Source organism: Amphiprion ocellaris, chromosome 2, assembly GCF_022539595.1.
Source record: "Amphiprion ocellaris isolate individual 3 ecotype Okinawa chromosome 2, ASM2253959v1, whole genome shotgun sequence".
NCBI lineage: Eukaryota > Metazoa > Chordata > Actinopteri > Pomacentridae > Amphiprion > Amphiprion ocellaris.
The window spans coordinates 35,849,050-35,865,133 of record NC_072767.1 but is presented as its reverse complement, the minus strand read 5'-3'; the positions used below and the strand labels follow the sequence as shown (position 1 = coordinate 35,865,133).

The 16,084-nt window shown below is 39.7% G+C and overlaps 1 protein-coding gene across 3 annotated transcripts; it reads left to right on the top strand.

The window, feature by feature from the left end:
* Positions 1 to 127: 127 nt before the first annotated feature.
* lama3 (laminin, alpha 3) lies at positions 128 to 15,998 on the top strand. Of its 3 annotated transcripts, none has more exons than XM_055019265.1 (34): positions 128 to 444; positions 885 to 998; positions 1,281 to 1,393; positions 1,496 to 1,579; positions 1,747 to 1,850; positions 2,849 to 2,893; positions 2,988 to 3,139; positions 3,262 to 3,372; positions 3,594 to 3,705; positions 3,944 to 4,099; positions 5,155 to 5,348; positions 5,427 to 5,543; positions 5,630 to 5,784; positions 5,874 to 6,012; positions 6,099 to 6,198; positions 6,279 to 6,395; positions 6,469 to 6,639; positions 6,781 to 6,926; positions 8,370 to 8,573; positions 8,671 to 8,819; positions 8,902 to 9,064; positions 9,495 to 9,622; positions 9,715 to 9,865; positions 9,961 to 10,065; positions 10,175 to 10,308; positions 10,385 to 10,502; positions 11,132 to 11,266; positions 11,333 to 11,475; positions 11,563 to 11,667; positions 12,838 to 12,982; positions 13,073 to 13,188; positions 13,373 to 13,553; positions 14,840 to 14,989; positions 15,082 to 15,998. In XM_055019265.1, the coding sequence occupies exons 1-34, from the start codon at positions 268 to 270 to the stop codon at positions 15,187 to 15,189; spliced, it is 4,542 nt and encodes a 1,513-aa protein (XP_054875240.1). In that variant the 5' UTR covers positions 128 to 267; the 3' UTR covers positions 15,190 to 15,998. The 3 variants fall into 3 exon arrangements, with proteins under 3 accessions (XP_054875240.1, XP_054875241.1, XP_023127636.2); XM_055019266.1 differs by having other exon boundaries at positions 3,944 to 4,114; positions 6,294 to 6,395; XM_023271868.3 differs by having other exon boundaries at positions 3,944 to 4,114.
* Positions 15,999 to 16,084: the final 86 nt, after the last annotated feature.

The window sequence follows — 16,084 nt, the reverse complement described above, 5'->3', positions numbered from 1 at the left end:
CACGGTCCACACATTATCAATATTGCAGGTTCAACAGCATCTTAAAGACTTCAGCCACACCTCGCTGAACTTCGAACCCAACTGTACAAGTCTGCAGCCATTTACACTCACTGTCACTTACAATGCAATGCAACTTTGTGGTAGAAAAAGCTCCAAGGTTCACCTGCTCCAGGGTTTACCAAGCAGGAGGAGGAAGAGGAGGAGTAGCGCTCTGGCGGGGAGGATTTTTCCACTACAAGACTCACATGGCTCACTGAAAAGCTTACAATGCAGCGCAATACATCTTTGCTTTACACTGCAGCCTCTTTGTTTTTGCTCTGCTTTGCTCCGATTTGTTGCTCCGCTCAGAATTTTGTGAAAGACAGACAGACTGAGAGGAGACGCAGCACAATAAAGTTCTGTGATCCTTCCTTAAGCAACCAGACAGCAGGTGGTGCCGCTCAGGTAATGCAGCTTTTTGTTCACATTTCTGAGATTACAATGCATGCTGTGGTGCAAAACAAAGTCAAAAAGTTAGTTTGTGTTCTGATGTGACAGTATACAGCTGCTATTAAATCTTCAGAGAAAGTCACTATCATGCATTGATTTTATTATGTGCCAGTCCCAGACACCCACACCTCCACCAGGCTATATAGTGACCTTGTGTGTCCATTTTCCACGTGCTCCTCAGTGAATCCCACCCTGATTTACAGCTCACACCAGTGAAAGAATTGTATTTTCTTTGTACAAACATACCTGTGTGTACAAAGGATTACATTTCCACGTTCTTGCAGTGTGATTACTCTGTGATAACGCATTACCTCCAGCCAGGTCAGGCGGCGTCGGAGTGTTTGCTCGTGTTAATTGGCCCACGTTTTATGGTTCAGCTCTCTGTGTTCGTACAGAAATGCCTCCCGGGCTTCTACAGAGAGTGGACCGGATCGCACAGGGGTCAGTGTGTGCCATGTAGCTGCAACGGACTCTCCAAAGAGTGTGATGAGCAAACAGGGAACTGTGTGGTCAGTCTTCACACACACACACACACACACACACACACACACACACACACACACACACACACACACACACACACACACACACACACACACACACACACACACACACACACACACACACACACACACACACACACACACACACACACACAGAGAGAGAGACATAGGGAGAGAATGACACTGGATCAATTGCTAATTTACATCAGACATCAGTTTTGTGCCCATGTTGCTCAAACAGATGGAAATCATGTTGCCTTTGTTGTGTTTGATCTAACTGACCTCCAGAACTGTCAGTTCAACACAACCGGGGACCACTGTGAGCGTTGTAAAGAGGGTTACTATGGAAACGCAGCCAAGAGGACCTGCCGGGCCTGTCCATGCCCCTTTATGCAGAACAAGTCAGTGTCTGGTGATGACTTGCTTTGACTCTGCAGAGTTTTAACTCATGAGAGTTTTTATTTTGCATGAGACCAAAAGTCTGCTTTGCTTTTGTCTTTTAGTTTTGCATTGGCCTGTATGGATGTGGGCTCAGGAGTGGTTGAATGTTTGTGCAGACGTGGTTACAGTGGAGCCAGATGTGAGAGGTGGGACACACAAGCACATGTATAATTTACTAGTGTTTTTCACTTTATAATGGTGTTGAAAAATTCTCGGTACACTGGCTGTCATTTACATTTTCGTCAGTGAAGCAAAAAAAGCTCCATCTGAATCCAAACAACTCTTTCCTTCATGTGTTTCTTTTGCCTATAAGATGTGCTTATGGTTATTATGGGAATCCACTGGTAAATGGAGGCAACTGTAAGCCCTGCAACTGCAAGAACAGAGGCTTGAACATTTGTGATTCTCTCACTGGACGTGAGTATATATTTTCCACTCAAATACAGACAAATAATCGTGTATTAGAAATAACTAACTTGAGCTGCCATTAGTGGAAGGAGGCGGGTAGAAAAAGACACTGGAACTACATTTATGCAATTTCAAGGCAAAAAGGAGTTATTCCTGGTTTTAAAGCTAAATAATTTTTTGATTTTATGTTAAAGGGTATATTTTTTAGTTGTAGCGGACACAAGGTTTAAAATACTAACAAGTGAAATGACGTGTGCTATCTGGTAGTAAGGATGAGCCATTTTAAGGTAGGAAGGGTTTAAATTCATGGAAACAAAACTTCTAAACATGCAATTATTACACACAGATGAGTTTTTCAGGGTTTAATCAGCAACCATTAGACTATAAAAATTGATCAAAGTTGTACAGGCCTTCATGCTTCAGTGTGAACATGTGCGAGTTGCTTGCTGTTTGGTAAATCACCTATTTTGTATTGTAGACTTAGATTTAGAGTGATTTTGTTATCCCCAGAGGGAAATTCAGTCGCTCCAAGTCAAAGCTATAGTGCACTACAAAGTCATCTCAAGGCCAAAATGTAGCGTACAGAAGCTACATCGACTGAGTCAGATCATCATGCATTGCTATCATCTCTCTGTTGCCAGAATAAGAAGCAGTAAAAATAGCAATGCTGTGCTGTCCATGGCCTCAGATGTGGTGCAGATGTCCTAGCTTTGTTTATGCAAATTATCTCTAATTCTGATTGTGAAGCAGCATTACATTCAAGTAGTGCTCAAAATATAGCAACAGCTGTCTGCTCTCATCCCTTACTAAGTCCTCTATGTAGCAAACTCTACATGGTGGGTGAGCAGACAATCTGAACACAACTTAAAGCTGAGAAAATAACCCAGATGACATCACCAGGCTTTATATTATCACACTTGTAGTTCCACAGAAGAGATTGTATAGTTTTCGTACAACAGTGGCTTTAATGTTGTGAGATCAACTTTGACATCCTTTCCTTTTACCAGAGTGCCTCCCATCTGGTAACAGCAGCTCTGATGATCCCTGCCACAGTGAGTTTGTATTGAAAATTGGTCTTATTCTTGTGTTTTTTATCTTTGTTTTTCATACAAAGAGCTTCAAATAACTAACTTTATGTTATGACAGAACGTGGCAGCTGTACTTACACTTTGCTGGTGGACTTGGAGAAGATGGACGGTGTTCTGGCTTGGATGGGGCAGCAGCTGCAGAACATCAGTCTTGGGCCTGCGTCACTCTCCAGCCTGAACAACCTAGAAGCTGACATCTCTAAAACCAAGGTACATGCAGCTATTAGGAGCTTCTGTCTGTGAAGATCTTGCAGAAATAGAGCACAGTCCCTTTTATATCATACAGCAATGTTTCTTCATATTCACCTTTCTGTTCACCTCGTGTTTCCCAGATTCAGGTTGGGAGGTTCAGCACTGCTGTGAAACACCTGCATCCAAAGGTTGAACAGCTGGATGCAGACGTGGATGTTGTCAGACCTGACCTGAGTGAGCTCACTGATGAGGTACCCAGAGCGAATTTTCCACGGTTAATCAAAATGAAACTCAATCAGAACTTTAGAAAGAAAACCGCAATTTTGTAAATGGAAATTCTTGTTTGAATACTGCAGGAGGTATATTTATAAACTGATTACATTACATAGGAAGCAATAAACTACATACTCCTCATTCATTATGTCAATTTATATAAACACTAAACTGTTTTTTAAAATGACTAACTTACCAGACGCTGAAAACTACATCAGACCTTGAGAAGGTTTTCCAGAATGCAAATGAGACAAAATTAAAGGCAGAAGATCTTCTCTCTGAAGCTGAAGCTCTTCTCACAGTAATACGAGGTACATCACTCAAATATCAATATATATGTTCTAGTTTGAATGTGGACTCAAGCATCCTTAACTCTATTTTTTTTTTGCTAAATGATATTGGCTTGAATCGAGATGAGCAGATCTTTCCTGCCTCTCCTGTCCAAGACTTTGTGAGACTTAAGGAAACTGAATGATGGTTTCTGTCAAAGTGAGCCTCAGCCTCATATATATCACTAACAAGACTGTCTCTGCTCTTGTGGTTTGTCAGAATTGATAAAGCAGCTAACTGAGGTGAAACCTGGAGATTCAGTGTCTCTCTCTGAAAAGCACAAAGGCAGAATGATGGAGGAGGCTCAGCGCAACATGCAGAAAATGAGAGAAAGAAACTGCATTGCTCAGAGGGACAAAGCCGGCAGAGAACAGGGTAAGGTGCAGGAATGTAAGAGATTTTAATTTACTCCTTAGTTGTTCTTTGGCATTGAGAACATAGCATGTTAATAACAATAAAATAATATTCATCTGTATTTATCGTTGTCAAACAGTCATTCAGGAAGATAATAATCTATAACATGATAATCATTTAGCTTTGGATGGGAGGCAGACTGGCTGTCCCCACCTGTTTATGCAATATCAGCCACCTGCTGGCTGTAGCCTCATATCTGATGAACTGATACGGATAGTATCAACTATTTCATCCATGTATAACTATTTTAGTGAAAGCCTCTGGCCCAACATACACCTGAGTTCTTGGCCTGAATCTGACCTCTACATTTTGGCAGAATCTGACTGTCCTCCTCCACTGCCAGCAAAATGATCTGTGTGTGCAACAGAACTGGTCCCGATGCGGAACCGGAATCTGACAGTCATCATACATGTGGGCCATACTCCAGTCCAGGAACCAATCATATATTGAGCCAGAGAAAACACAAATATTTGGCCCAAGTATTGGCAGGATAGCCTCCAAAAATCTCAAACTATTCCTTCAATCATATATGCAGTAATGTGTGCCTGTGGAAATATCTTTATGTAAAAGAGAATGCAAAATTCAGGTACCAGGTGACCACTCAAAACATCATGGAATATATACACCCTTTCCATAAAATATTCTGTGGTAAACTGGGATCATAATTCATATTTTGAGAGCAAAAAAACCCAAAGATTCCATGCTGAAGATAAAAGATCTGCTCGTGTTTGAGGCATTGTTTTGTCTATTAGTACTGTTAAATCATTCTCTCAAAATAGCGGTACTCCACTGGAGGACACAAATGCTTGTGTCCTAATATTGACAAATCCCATGCATCCCCCTTGAAATCTATTAAATCAATGCATTAAAAGAGCTACAGAGATACATACAATATCACTGCAGGTAATGTGATTTTTGATCGACCCCTTTCATATTAGAGTTGGACACTGAACGGCTAATATCCTGTTTCTCCTGCCTACATATGTGAAATCCAAAACCTGCCTGTTTGTCCTCAGTGTTGGACTTCATCAGGAACATGACAGATCCTGCAGAAACCAACCAGGCTGTCTTGAATCAGACTGCAGACTCTGTGATGGCCTCAGACTTTGCTCTGAGAGATTTGGCTGAGCAGCTGTTAAATGCAGAGGACACAGTTGACAGGACCCAAGGCCTTAACCTGAAAAGTCAGACTACCCTCCAGCAAGTGCAGGTAATTGGGAACACAGCTGTTCACGTCATGCATGTCTATGCAACAGGACATTTTGTAATTTTTCTCTTCTCTTGCCAGAATCTCCACGCTCAGCTGGAACAAGAGCAAAGCACGTTGCTTCCTGTGACTGAAATGACTAAAGACCTACTAAAGAACATTAGCGGTATCTTTTCAGTGCTCGAGGAAATTAAACAAGTAAGCAGGCATCTGTTTTAACTGGCGTGACTTCACAGGGAACGTTTTGAGCTATACACTTATAGTTTCTTGGGTGTAAATTGCAGGAATTTGAGAATGAGGCAGCCCAGGCGGATGGTGCGAAGAGGGAACTCTTAAAGAAGTTAAACAACGTCTTCATTAGTATGGATAAAGTGGATGCTGTAGCCAAGGCTGAGGAGAATGCAGAGGAGCTCAACAGACTGGCAACAGAATTAGAACAGTGAGTGAGACCATGGCACATGCATATAGAGGCGTTAGATCCAAAACTGGAGACAGCAGTGTTTCTTATTTACCTGGATGTTTTTGCAGAGTTCTTCATAATGCTACCAACAGCAGTGAGCTGCTTAATGCCGTGGGTATCGGAGCTTATAACAGCATCACTAACGCCATAGAAAAGGCAGAGGTGGCAGCAAATCAATCCAGAGACACTGCTGATGGAGCCTTAGAGGTAACTAAAGTGCTGTTAGTAAGAATGCTGAATGAAAAACTGAATGGTGCCAGAAATATTAATGCGATTCTGAAATGATGAATTAGGACACAAAGGAGGGAGGTCTGGTCAACAGGGCCGATGGGCTCAAAGACAATTCAACTCATTTATGGAGGGAAGCCAATGACACTCAGAGCCACCTTAAAGGTCTGTGAAGAGCCAGATACATTATCTTCACTTTGAATATGCAAAAAAAATTGAAAAGATTCTCCATTTCTTTTGAACAGTCCTCTCACAAACAGTGAACAGCCTCAAGGATCGAGTGAATAAGCAAAAGGAGAAAGGCGAATCGATGGAAGTGGACCTCTCAGCTGTTAGCGACCAAATTAAACAGATAAAAAGAGGTCTGTGGAGCATGTGAAATTAGTTGCAAAGGAGGAAAGAAATAGATTATTATATTATTTGTTTTTATTTCAGGTGACACTCAAGCCCTGATAGAGTCGGTGAAAACTGCTGCCTCTGCTGTGAATTCCACTGTCAGTAATGTAGAAGACAGACTGAGAAACATCAGCCAGGAACTGGAAGGAATAAAATTAACCAATGTCAGTAAGAACACAGGAGATATCTGGACTGATGCAGATGAGGCCTGTAAGTATTTATTGGTGGACAAGAGCCCCCTTTTAAATGTAAAACAACACATTTTCTTGCATTCAGACATGCTAACCTCCATGTACAGCATCTAGCAGGGGAAATCTGACTTGTTGAATGTGGTTTCTGTTTGTGTTTCAGTGAAGAACTTCAACAGAACATTTCCTGTACTGAGTGATAAACTCGCAGAAGTCGAGGCTCTCAGTGGGAAGACATCTCCAAACATGACAGAAAGCATCAGAAGAATCAAGGACATTATAGAAGAGACGAGAAACTTTGTTAACAGGGTGAGGTTTTCCTTCTGATCTCAAGTTTCTTGCTTGTTAGCCGTGATTTAAAGCTGCTATAGAACTGTTACCCAGCTTTGCAGTTTTCTCCAGATCCATGGAGTTTCATAGCATCTTATGGGTCACTGTTTTTATTTTCAGGCCCACAATTGTGTTTTGCTTCAGTAACCATGTGTTCATCATGTATTTTTATGCAAATTTTGAAGCATCTCACTAGAAAAAGTCAATGAAAGGGGCTAAATTTGAAGAAACGTTCCCAATTTTGCTTGCTTACGTGGTTTTTGATTTGGTCAAAAAGGAGTTATTAGACAGTATAAGAGGCAGAAACATCTTTTTTAAAAAAAAAATCACATGACTGATCTGCTGCTTCTGCTTCATTTCTTGTCTTTGCCTCTGGTCAGCATGAAACTACTAGCTGACACGAAAAAATTACTACAGTTATCCCAAATGAAAACAAGTCCTGAAACCTTCTATTCATTTTTCTCTTGTAGCCAAACTTTTGCTTTGTTTCCTTTTTGGTTGGGATTTTGTAGCTATTAGCAAACAACCACTTTTGTTTCTGGCTTCTCCTACTGTATTTATTACAGCCATGCAGATTTTAGGTTTTACTGCCACCTTCTGGAAAAACTACAGAGCCAAGCAGCTGATGGATTCAAGCCTTATTTGCGTTTTTGTTTTTAAAAAATTTTCTGCAACATCTTAACAGTTGGCTTCAAATATGCTTGAGGCTTATATGGAAACTCTCATAGAATTGATGTTTATATCTTCTTTCAACAGAAAATCTGTAAAAACTCACTGCACAAATTGGACGAGTTTTTGCAACTTGTATGAATTTATCTTATTGGACATATCAGCTTCCAGTCTTCCTGTTTTGCTGTTTATCAAACATTAGTGGAGATTCAAATTGTCTTAAAAACAAAAAACTCAATAGAAAAATACAATGTTAGCTACTCACTCGGTGCCTTGTAAGCAAATCACTAAAAACAAAGCTAAGAGCAGCTATACAGAAGTGCACTACGAATAAAAGATGAGAGACAATAGTTTTGCTGTTGATTTGATTCTTGTTCAATACAACACTCCATAAAATTCAGCGATTAATTACCTCTTTGGCTCATGTGGCAGCACTTTTTTTCTTATATACTGCCGCCTTCAGAAAAAAAAACTTACTGATCTGTAAGTCGTATTCATGATATGGATGTTGACATAAATTCTGGAACTCTGATATGACTTGAATGACATATAACTAACTAACTAAAATAAGATATCTTTGGTCGAGGTGGTGGAGACCCAACCAGAGATAAAAGGAGACTGAATATTTGACTTGCTTCTGTTGCCCCCAAGTGGACAAAGATAGATACTGCAGATGATAAAAAACAACCTAAATATCAGTTATGTAAAGCCATATCTACATATATAATTTCTACCTTGTCTGTCTTCTCACAGCTCTCTATTACGGCCACTTTTAATGGAAAAGGTCACATTGAGCTTCATCCTCCGAGAAACCTGGAGGACATTAAAGCTTTTACATCTGTTGACTTGCTCCTCAATCGCCATGGCAACGACCCCTCCAATACTGGTCAAAGACGAAAGCGACGCCAGAACAGACACATCGCCAACCTGTTTGTTTTCTACCTGGGTAACAAGGATGTAAGTGTGATAGACAAATCTGTATTTAACATGAAGGGACTTGGCATCTTTTCAAACATTATTTTTTTTTCCTTATATACTTTTCTTCCATGTTTAGGCTTCTGGAGACTACATTGGGATGGCTGTCAGAGACTCTGTGCTGGTTTGTGTCTATAAGTTGGGTGGAGTCGTTCATGAGGTGGAAACCAGCCCAATAACAATCACGAATGCTAACTCCTCGCACTTCGACAGGGTGATCTTCCACAGGTACTTTACGGAGCCACCCCGTATTTTCTATTTGAAAGTGACTATTGTGCAGCCAACAAGTTGATCGTTTCTGTTCCTGCAGAGTTTACCAGGATGCGGAAGTCAACATCACTCAGAACTTCCTGTCACAGAAGAGCATCAACCTGCCTCCTAAACGAAACCTTCCAGACACGATGGCTGGCGTCCTCGGCCTGGATCCAGACAGTGTTGTTTTCTACGTGGGCGGCTATCCGGAGGGCTTTATTGTAACTAGTCACTAAAATCATGTCATTATATCTGAATGTGTTTAGTTTTATGGTGTCAGACGAGACAATTTATAATTCTTGAAATAGAATCACATATTTTTAACTTTGGATTAATTAAATCGATAGCAAGTTTTGAACTGTGGTAATGGTGGAAATCACTACTTCCTGCTATTACTCTTGTTTTTTAAACCTAAATCTAAAACACGATAACAATCATTTTCCGAATGACAAATTAATCAATTTAGCGCCAGCACAGAGCTCTTTATCACGGCTTTGTTTGAAAAGGTTAATGGAATAATACCTGAGAAAAACAGAGCTACTTTTGAAGACCAAAAATGCCTTCAACAAAATAATTTTTGTTGGTAAAATCTTCCTTTCATGACATTGTACATTTTCAATCCTCTTTTCTGTCCTCTTTCTGGTCTTTCAGCCCCCAGTGGAGCTGCGTTACCACCGATACAGAGGAGCCATGAAACTCTCCTACATCAATGACAATCCTGTTTGTCTCTTCAACTACAAACATGCAATCAATATGGATGCAAAGCAGCTTACTGTGAAGTAAGCATTAAAAAAAAACTCAGAATAGTGGTCTGTTGCTATGATGACTAGAAAATGCCACATTACGATTCAATTACTCTTTGTGTGTTCAGGATTCCTCAGTCGGAGGTGTCAGATTTTTATGAGGGAACTGGTTACCGGATGGCTTTAATAAAGGAACCGGCGAAGAAGAAGAAGCGACTAATCAAGTTCCACACCAACAGCAGAGAGACAAACGCCTTGTTATTCTACATTGGAAATGAAGTACGATGTTTACTACTGAGATTCACAAGCACCAGTCCAGTTCTCAATGGTTACAACTGTACAGATACAGGATTGGTGTGTTTTATCTGTTGCAGGATTCTTTTGTCTGTTTGTTCCTGGAGAGAGGCTTCCTGGTGCTTCAGGGACGACAAGCAGATCGAGACTTAAGCGTTCAGACTTCTGAAAGAGTGTCTCTGTTTGTAAGATCAACACGGATTGGTTGCTTTAGAAAAATCACATAAAGCAGTGCATTTTCTTAAAAGTCAGATTGTTCTTCCATTTATAAACTTTCTTATGTTTCTCCGCCAGAACAAACAGTTTGCAATCAGTATCGCAAACGCATTTGTGGTGCACTGCGGGACAACAACCATCTCCACCGATCACATTGACGCAAACTACAGAAGTTATTACATCGGAGGTCTTCCAGCAGAGCTCAGACAGAGGTAAGAAAACTCGTAACATGCTGCACTCACAGCGTCAGAAGCTAGAAGTGGATCTTTTCATTTCTTTGAATGGCAGACACAACATCACAGCTGCTCCGCTCAGAGGATGTGTGGATCATCTGACAGAAGATGCAGAAATCGTTGCGTACAGCAGGACGATTGGTGTCAGTGATGGATGTCCAGTTTCCTTACTGGTAAACTATCAAATAGAAATACACAATTTCATGCATTTGTCTTAAAATATCTCCCACAAAATCATTACTGTTGAAAAAAGTTGCACAAGACTATATAACTTGACTAAAAGCAACCACTATAGCCAAAAGTGATAAGAAAACGGAAAATACAAAAATAAAGAGAAAACAATCCTTTATCATGCAATTCCAGAGGATTATCACAGAAGCTCTGTGATCGGTGAAATATGGTAGTTTACACTGAAATTTTTAGATTTGAAATTACAGATATTGCAGATTTGCATCACAAATGATCTTCGCAATTGTTACAAATTACTAGAGGTAATGGGGGTTGGCTGCATTTAAATTTTGGAGAGGACACTTGTAGCAGAAAGTGTGGAAATCTGGACCTTCAGAAATTTAATTTCCTGCATTTTCTTGTATTTTTATGCACAAATTTGTTGCTTTTCCGCATCAGTTTATGGTGGATTGAATTCAAAATTCAGATGAGAATTCAGAATATGAATGAATACACATGGATGTTAGTATGCTTTCAACAATAAATTTAGTGAGCCACAGTTTCACTTTAAAGCACTGAGAGAACAGCGATTAGTCACAGGAGTCTAAAACCTCTGTGCTTCTGGCTCTTCCAGGGTGTTCGTGCAGCTACGTTGAATTCAACCCTGTCAGGTGATTCTCTGTTTGTCTGGAACGAACAGCCGCTCAGAGTCTCTCTTGGCTTCAGGAGCACCGACAGACAAGGTGTTCTCCTCCAGAGCAGCTATCAGGTAAACACTGCACACCTCGTATGAAGCTTTAAAAGAGAAACTGAAATAGTAATAATCTCTCCACAGGGCTCCTCTTTGGTCCGTGACCTCCAGCTGTCCCTGGCTGACGGCTTTGTAGTGTTTAACTGTTATAATTATACCCTGAAGTCACATAAAAGATACAGTGATGGAGCCTGGCACTACTTATCTGCAGTGGGGAGGCCAACTGGGTAAGATGTGTCATTGATTTGTAGATAACTGAGCCTTTATCCCAATTTAGAAACACCATATTACTAAACCTGTCGTCATTTTCTCAGATTGGAGCTCAGCATCGATAATGAAGATGTGATTCCGGGGAAATCACCCGTCACTGGGAGACAAGAGGGAATTTTTAAAGGCTGTATTGCTAATCTTTACACAAGGTTACAAATCTGTTGTTTTTATGGTTGTTCTAATATACAGTCATGGAAAAAAATGATTAGACCACCCTTGTTTTCTTCAAATTCCTGTTCATTTTAATGCCTGGTACCACTGTCCTTGTTCTTCAAGGACAGTTGGAAACAGACTTCTTGAAGCAGGTCTGAAGTCACACAGGGCAGGAAGAAGCTCTTCATCAAGGAAAGGCAGAGGAAAGTCTGGTTACTCTTTGCTGGGATCACAAGGATTGGACTATTGATGATTGGACTAAGGTTCTCTTCAGGGATGAATCCAGTTTTCAGTTAATGTCCATTCCATCCAACTTACTGGTTAGGAGGAAGCCTGGAGAAGCTACAAACCAGACTGTCTGCCCCTACAGTAAAACATGGGGGTGGATCAGTGGTGATCTGGGGTAGTTTCAGTCTGGGTGGAACAGGGTGAATGAACCAGGTCATGTTTGGGGCTACGCTTGAAAACAATCTTCTTCCATCAGCTAGAAAACTCTTTCCTGCCTCTAATGACTGGATTTTCCAACAATGCCTCTTGCCACACATCAAGGTCAGTTAAAGCCTGGATGGAGAACCAGAACATTGGAACCATGCCTTGATCTGCTCAATCACCAGATCTAAATCCAATTGAAAAACTGTGGAAAATCATCAAACGCAAAATGGAGATCCACAAGCCCCAAAACAAAGCAAATTAGTTGGAATTTGTACAACAGGAATGGGCTGCTGTGATAGCAGAACAATGTCAGAAGCTGGTGGAGAACAGCCAAGACGCATGACTGCAGTCATCAAAAACAATGGTTACGCAATCAAGTGCAAACTCCATGTGACTGAAACAGACAGAAAAGAAAACATGGAATGCCTAAAAGCACTGCTATAGGCAGTACAATGCGATAGCTATTGATGTAAGAACTTAAATGCTTTTGGTTATTATCAAGAAAACCTTAGAAAATGTCTAGATATCGGGTCTTACATTAAACTCTTATGAGATATTTTTGTTGTTATCATTATATTTGTCCAAACAAATGTACCTTTAGTGGTACCAGGCATTAAAATTAACAAGAAATTGAAGAAAACAAGGGTGGTTCAGTAATTTTTCCATGACTGTACATCATGTATAGCGTTTTTTTCTCTCATTTACTCTCTATAAAAATCTCTGATCTCACACAGGCCTGAGCACAGCTTCGTACCCGCTGATCTGAGTGCATTATCACAAACAGGAAACGTGGAGCTCGGCCAGTGCAGTCTCCACCCCCCACCAGACAGTGAGCTTTTACCAGCACCGGTGCTGAAAAAGCCCCAGAAACGCAAACCTGTGAGCTCATCAAGCCATTATTTCTACAGCACCTCCTATTGCTTTTTATGATGACATGGTAACGTGGGTTATTTTCCAACAATGTGTCAGACTCAGGCTCCTGCAGGCAGTCATTGTGGTCAGCAGCAAACTCGGTGTGAATACCAGCTTTCTGAAGAACACAGCTGGATCAGCTACGATCTGCCACTGCAGGACCTGAACTACAGGTACAAAACACCGTGTTGTTTCCCGAAGATGTAGAAATGATGGCAGTGCTATTTAGGGTGTCCTTTTGGGCACATTTTCTAACAAAAACTTCTCTTTAGAAGTCATTCACCCAACCTGCATCCATCTATCAATTCATTCATCTATTCTTAAACAGTAAAACAGACTTTACTGTTGTACTCTCAGGCCTCACTTCTCTCTTGACATCAAGACCAACTCCTCCAAAGGCTTGATCTTCCATGTAGCTGGAAGAGGAGTCGTCCCCCTGCTGGCTCTCTACATGGCCAACGGCAAGATCAAGATGTCGCTCGGACAAAACCGAATCATCCAGCACAAGGAGAGGAGCAACGACGGAGACTGGCACAGAGTAAATAACAGTTCATATGAAGTGACAAAAGCAACAACTGGGAATTCACTGCAGCTTTTAAACATCTGAGGGGTGAACTAAGTCGTGAGATTAGTGGGTTAGTGAGGTATGTCGAGCCTCAAGTCAGAGTAAGATATAACCTGCTAGATCGCCATGGTAACTGATGCTACACAGCTCAGGAGGAGTTTTAGGATTTAAATGGGCTGCAAGAAGCGCCTCCCTTTTACCAATTCCTGTCCTGATTTATTCTCTAGGAGCGATACAGATTGTTCGTTGAGGGAACTTTTATATGTGTGGACCTGTATCCTAGTAATGCTTTGAAGCACATTTAAAACCTCAGATGTTGAACCAAAGTGTTTGTTAGTATAGAAATAGGATAAATGATACACATTTACAATTATTAATATTAAATCAAAAACCCTGCAGTGTTATATAATATAGAAATGTAATTCACTAGTTCAAATATTAAGACCATACATTATTATTATTGTACACATTTGCCTGATAGACTAGAAATATTAAGGCTAAGACTTCAATAATAGATATAATACAAATGAACCCTTCTAAGTTAAATGGTAAGGTTAGGAACTTACAATATTATTTATTATCTTATTATACCAAATGAATGACTGACTAATGTAAAAGTTAAGGTAATACCCCACAAATTGTATAATTTCTTTCTGTATTGAACAATAAATCCAAAGATTCCCTCTGAGCAACCACATTGTTGACAGTGGAGAGAAAAAACTAGCAATAGGCCAAAAAAGCACAAAGTTGAATTAATTCTCTGCAATTTTAGTTTTGTTCTTTTTTTATTTGTAAAGAATGAAAGAATACACCAACCTTCTAAGCTCATAAAATGTAGAGTAGTGCTTTATAATGCATCTGTGGAGAAACAGGGTGGAAATCAAAAACTTGACAGTTACTTGGACAGTTATTATTTCAGCGGGAAGGTTTATAGCGGAGTAAATCTGATTATTCTCAAGAGACAATTTGGTTTGCACAGTCGTCATACATCCCCACACATATTGAAAAAAATATACATGCAAATCTGCAATGATGAAGAATGATGAATATAGATATGCCACCAGAACAGTAAAATTTAATCTAATTCACTGTTAGGACAGTGGAGTAGAAAATGAAAAACTGATGCAGTGCTTTCGAAGTATTGCTGTTTCTATGGAACAATTATGGTGCTATTCATCGTCCATGAATATCATTTTTAGTCATCATCCATTCACTCAGTGAATGAATAAATGACAGGTTGTCTGTGTGTGTTTGTGCAGGTTGAGCTCAGTGTGGAGAAAAGCTCTTTTCATCTGCTGGTTGATGGGATCAGAGTGACTGACGGTAACTTATCCAATGACGAAGGTTCAGCTTTAGACCTGCTCAACCCCGTTTATCTGGGAGGTGATCCAACAAGCAGAGCCACTAAAGTTCGTACCAAAAACTCAAGCTTCATCACACATTTTCCCACACACTTTTCTTTTAGTTTACACACTGATCGTCGTTTCTTCTCCTCCCTCAGGGACACAATATTCCCATGAAGAGTCTAATCAGCTGTGTTCGGGATTTCAGAATGAATGATGTGGTTGTCGGTGAACCTGAGGCCAGTAACAAAATCTTACCCTGCTAATAAAATGCTTCGAATGAGTCATTAGTTGTAAAGAAAAAAAAAAAAAAAAAAAAAAAAGCAATTATAGCCTCATTTGTAAAATCCTAGAAATGTAACTATGAATGAGAGAATCTCCGCGTCTGATTTTTTTGCTTTCCCTGAGAATCATTCACATTTTGGCAGACGTGGTTGTTGTAAATGTGTAGTAGATGACTATAAATGGATAGCTTGCTATATTGCTGTTGCTATAAATTGAGGGTAAATCACTATATATCAGTAATAGATGACTATAAATTAGTAATGCATTAAATGTTTTTTACTCAGTAATTAATTAATTTTGAGTACTATAAATATGTAATTAATTCAATTTCTGTAAATGACTAAGAGATAGCTACTATTATGTAATTCATTACTATTAATGCATGATAAATTACTATATATCAGTTATAGATCACTTTACATAAATAATAAAATACTGTAATCGTGCTATGTATCACTACAAAGGAGTAACAGAGAGACTAAATGTGTACAAGGCTAATTTAGATGAGTTATGGATTACTCTAAAAGTATAATAAAACATTAAATATTTTAATTCAGTAAATTCATCAAAAAATATGGTAGACAACTTAACATGAGTAATAGATTACTTTGGAAGTAACAGATAAATGAGCATTTCATTAATCAGCTATACTCACTTTATCCTGCAGAGGGTTGTGCTGGGCTGAAGTTTATCCAGTTGACTCCGGAAGAGAAGCAAGTTACACCCTGGACAGGTCGAAATGAGAAATATAATACAATTAAAAAGTGATAAATTATCTTTTAAAAAGTAATAGATTACTGGAGTAAATCTGATTATTCTCAAGAGACAATTTGGTTTGCACAGTCGTCATACATCCCCACACATATTGAAAAAAAT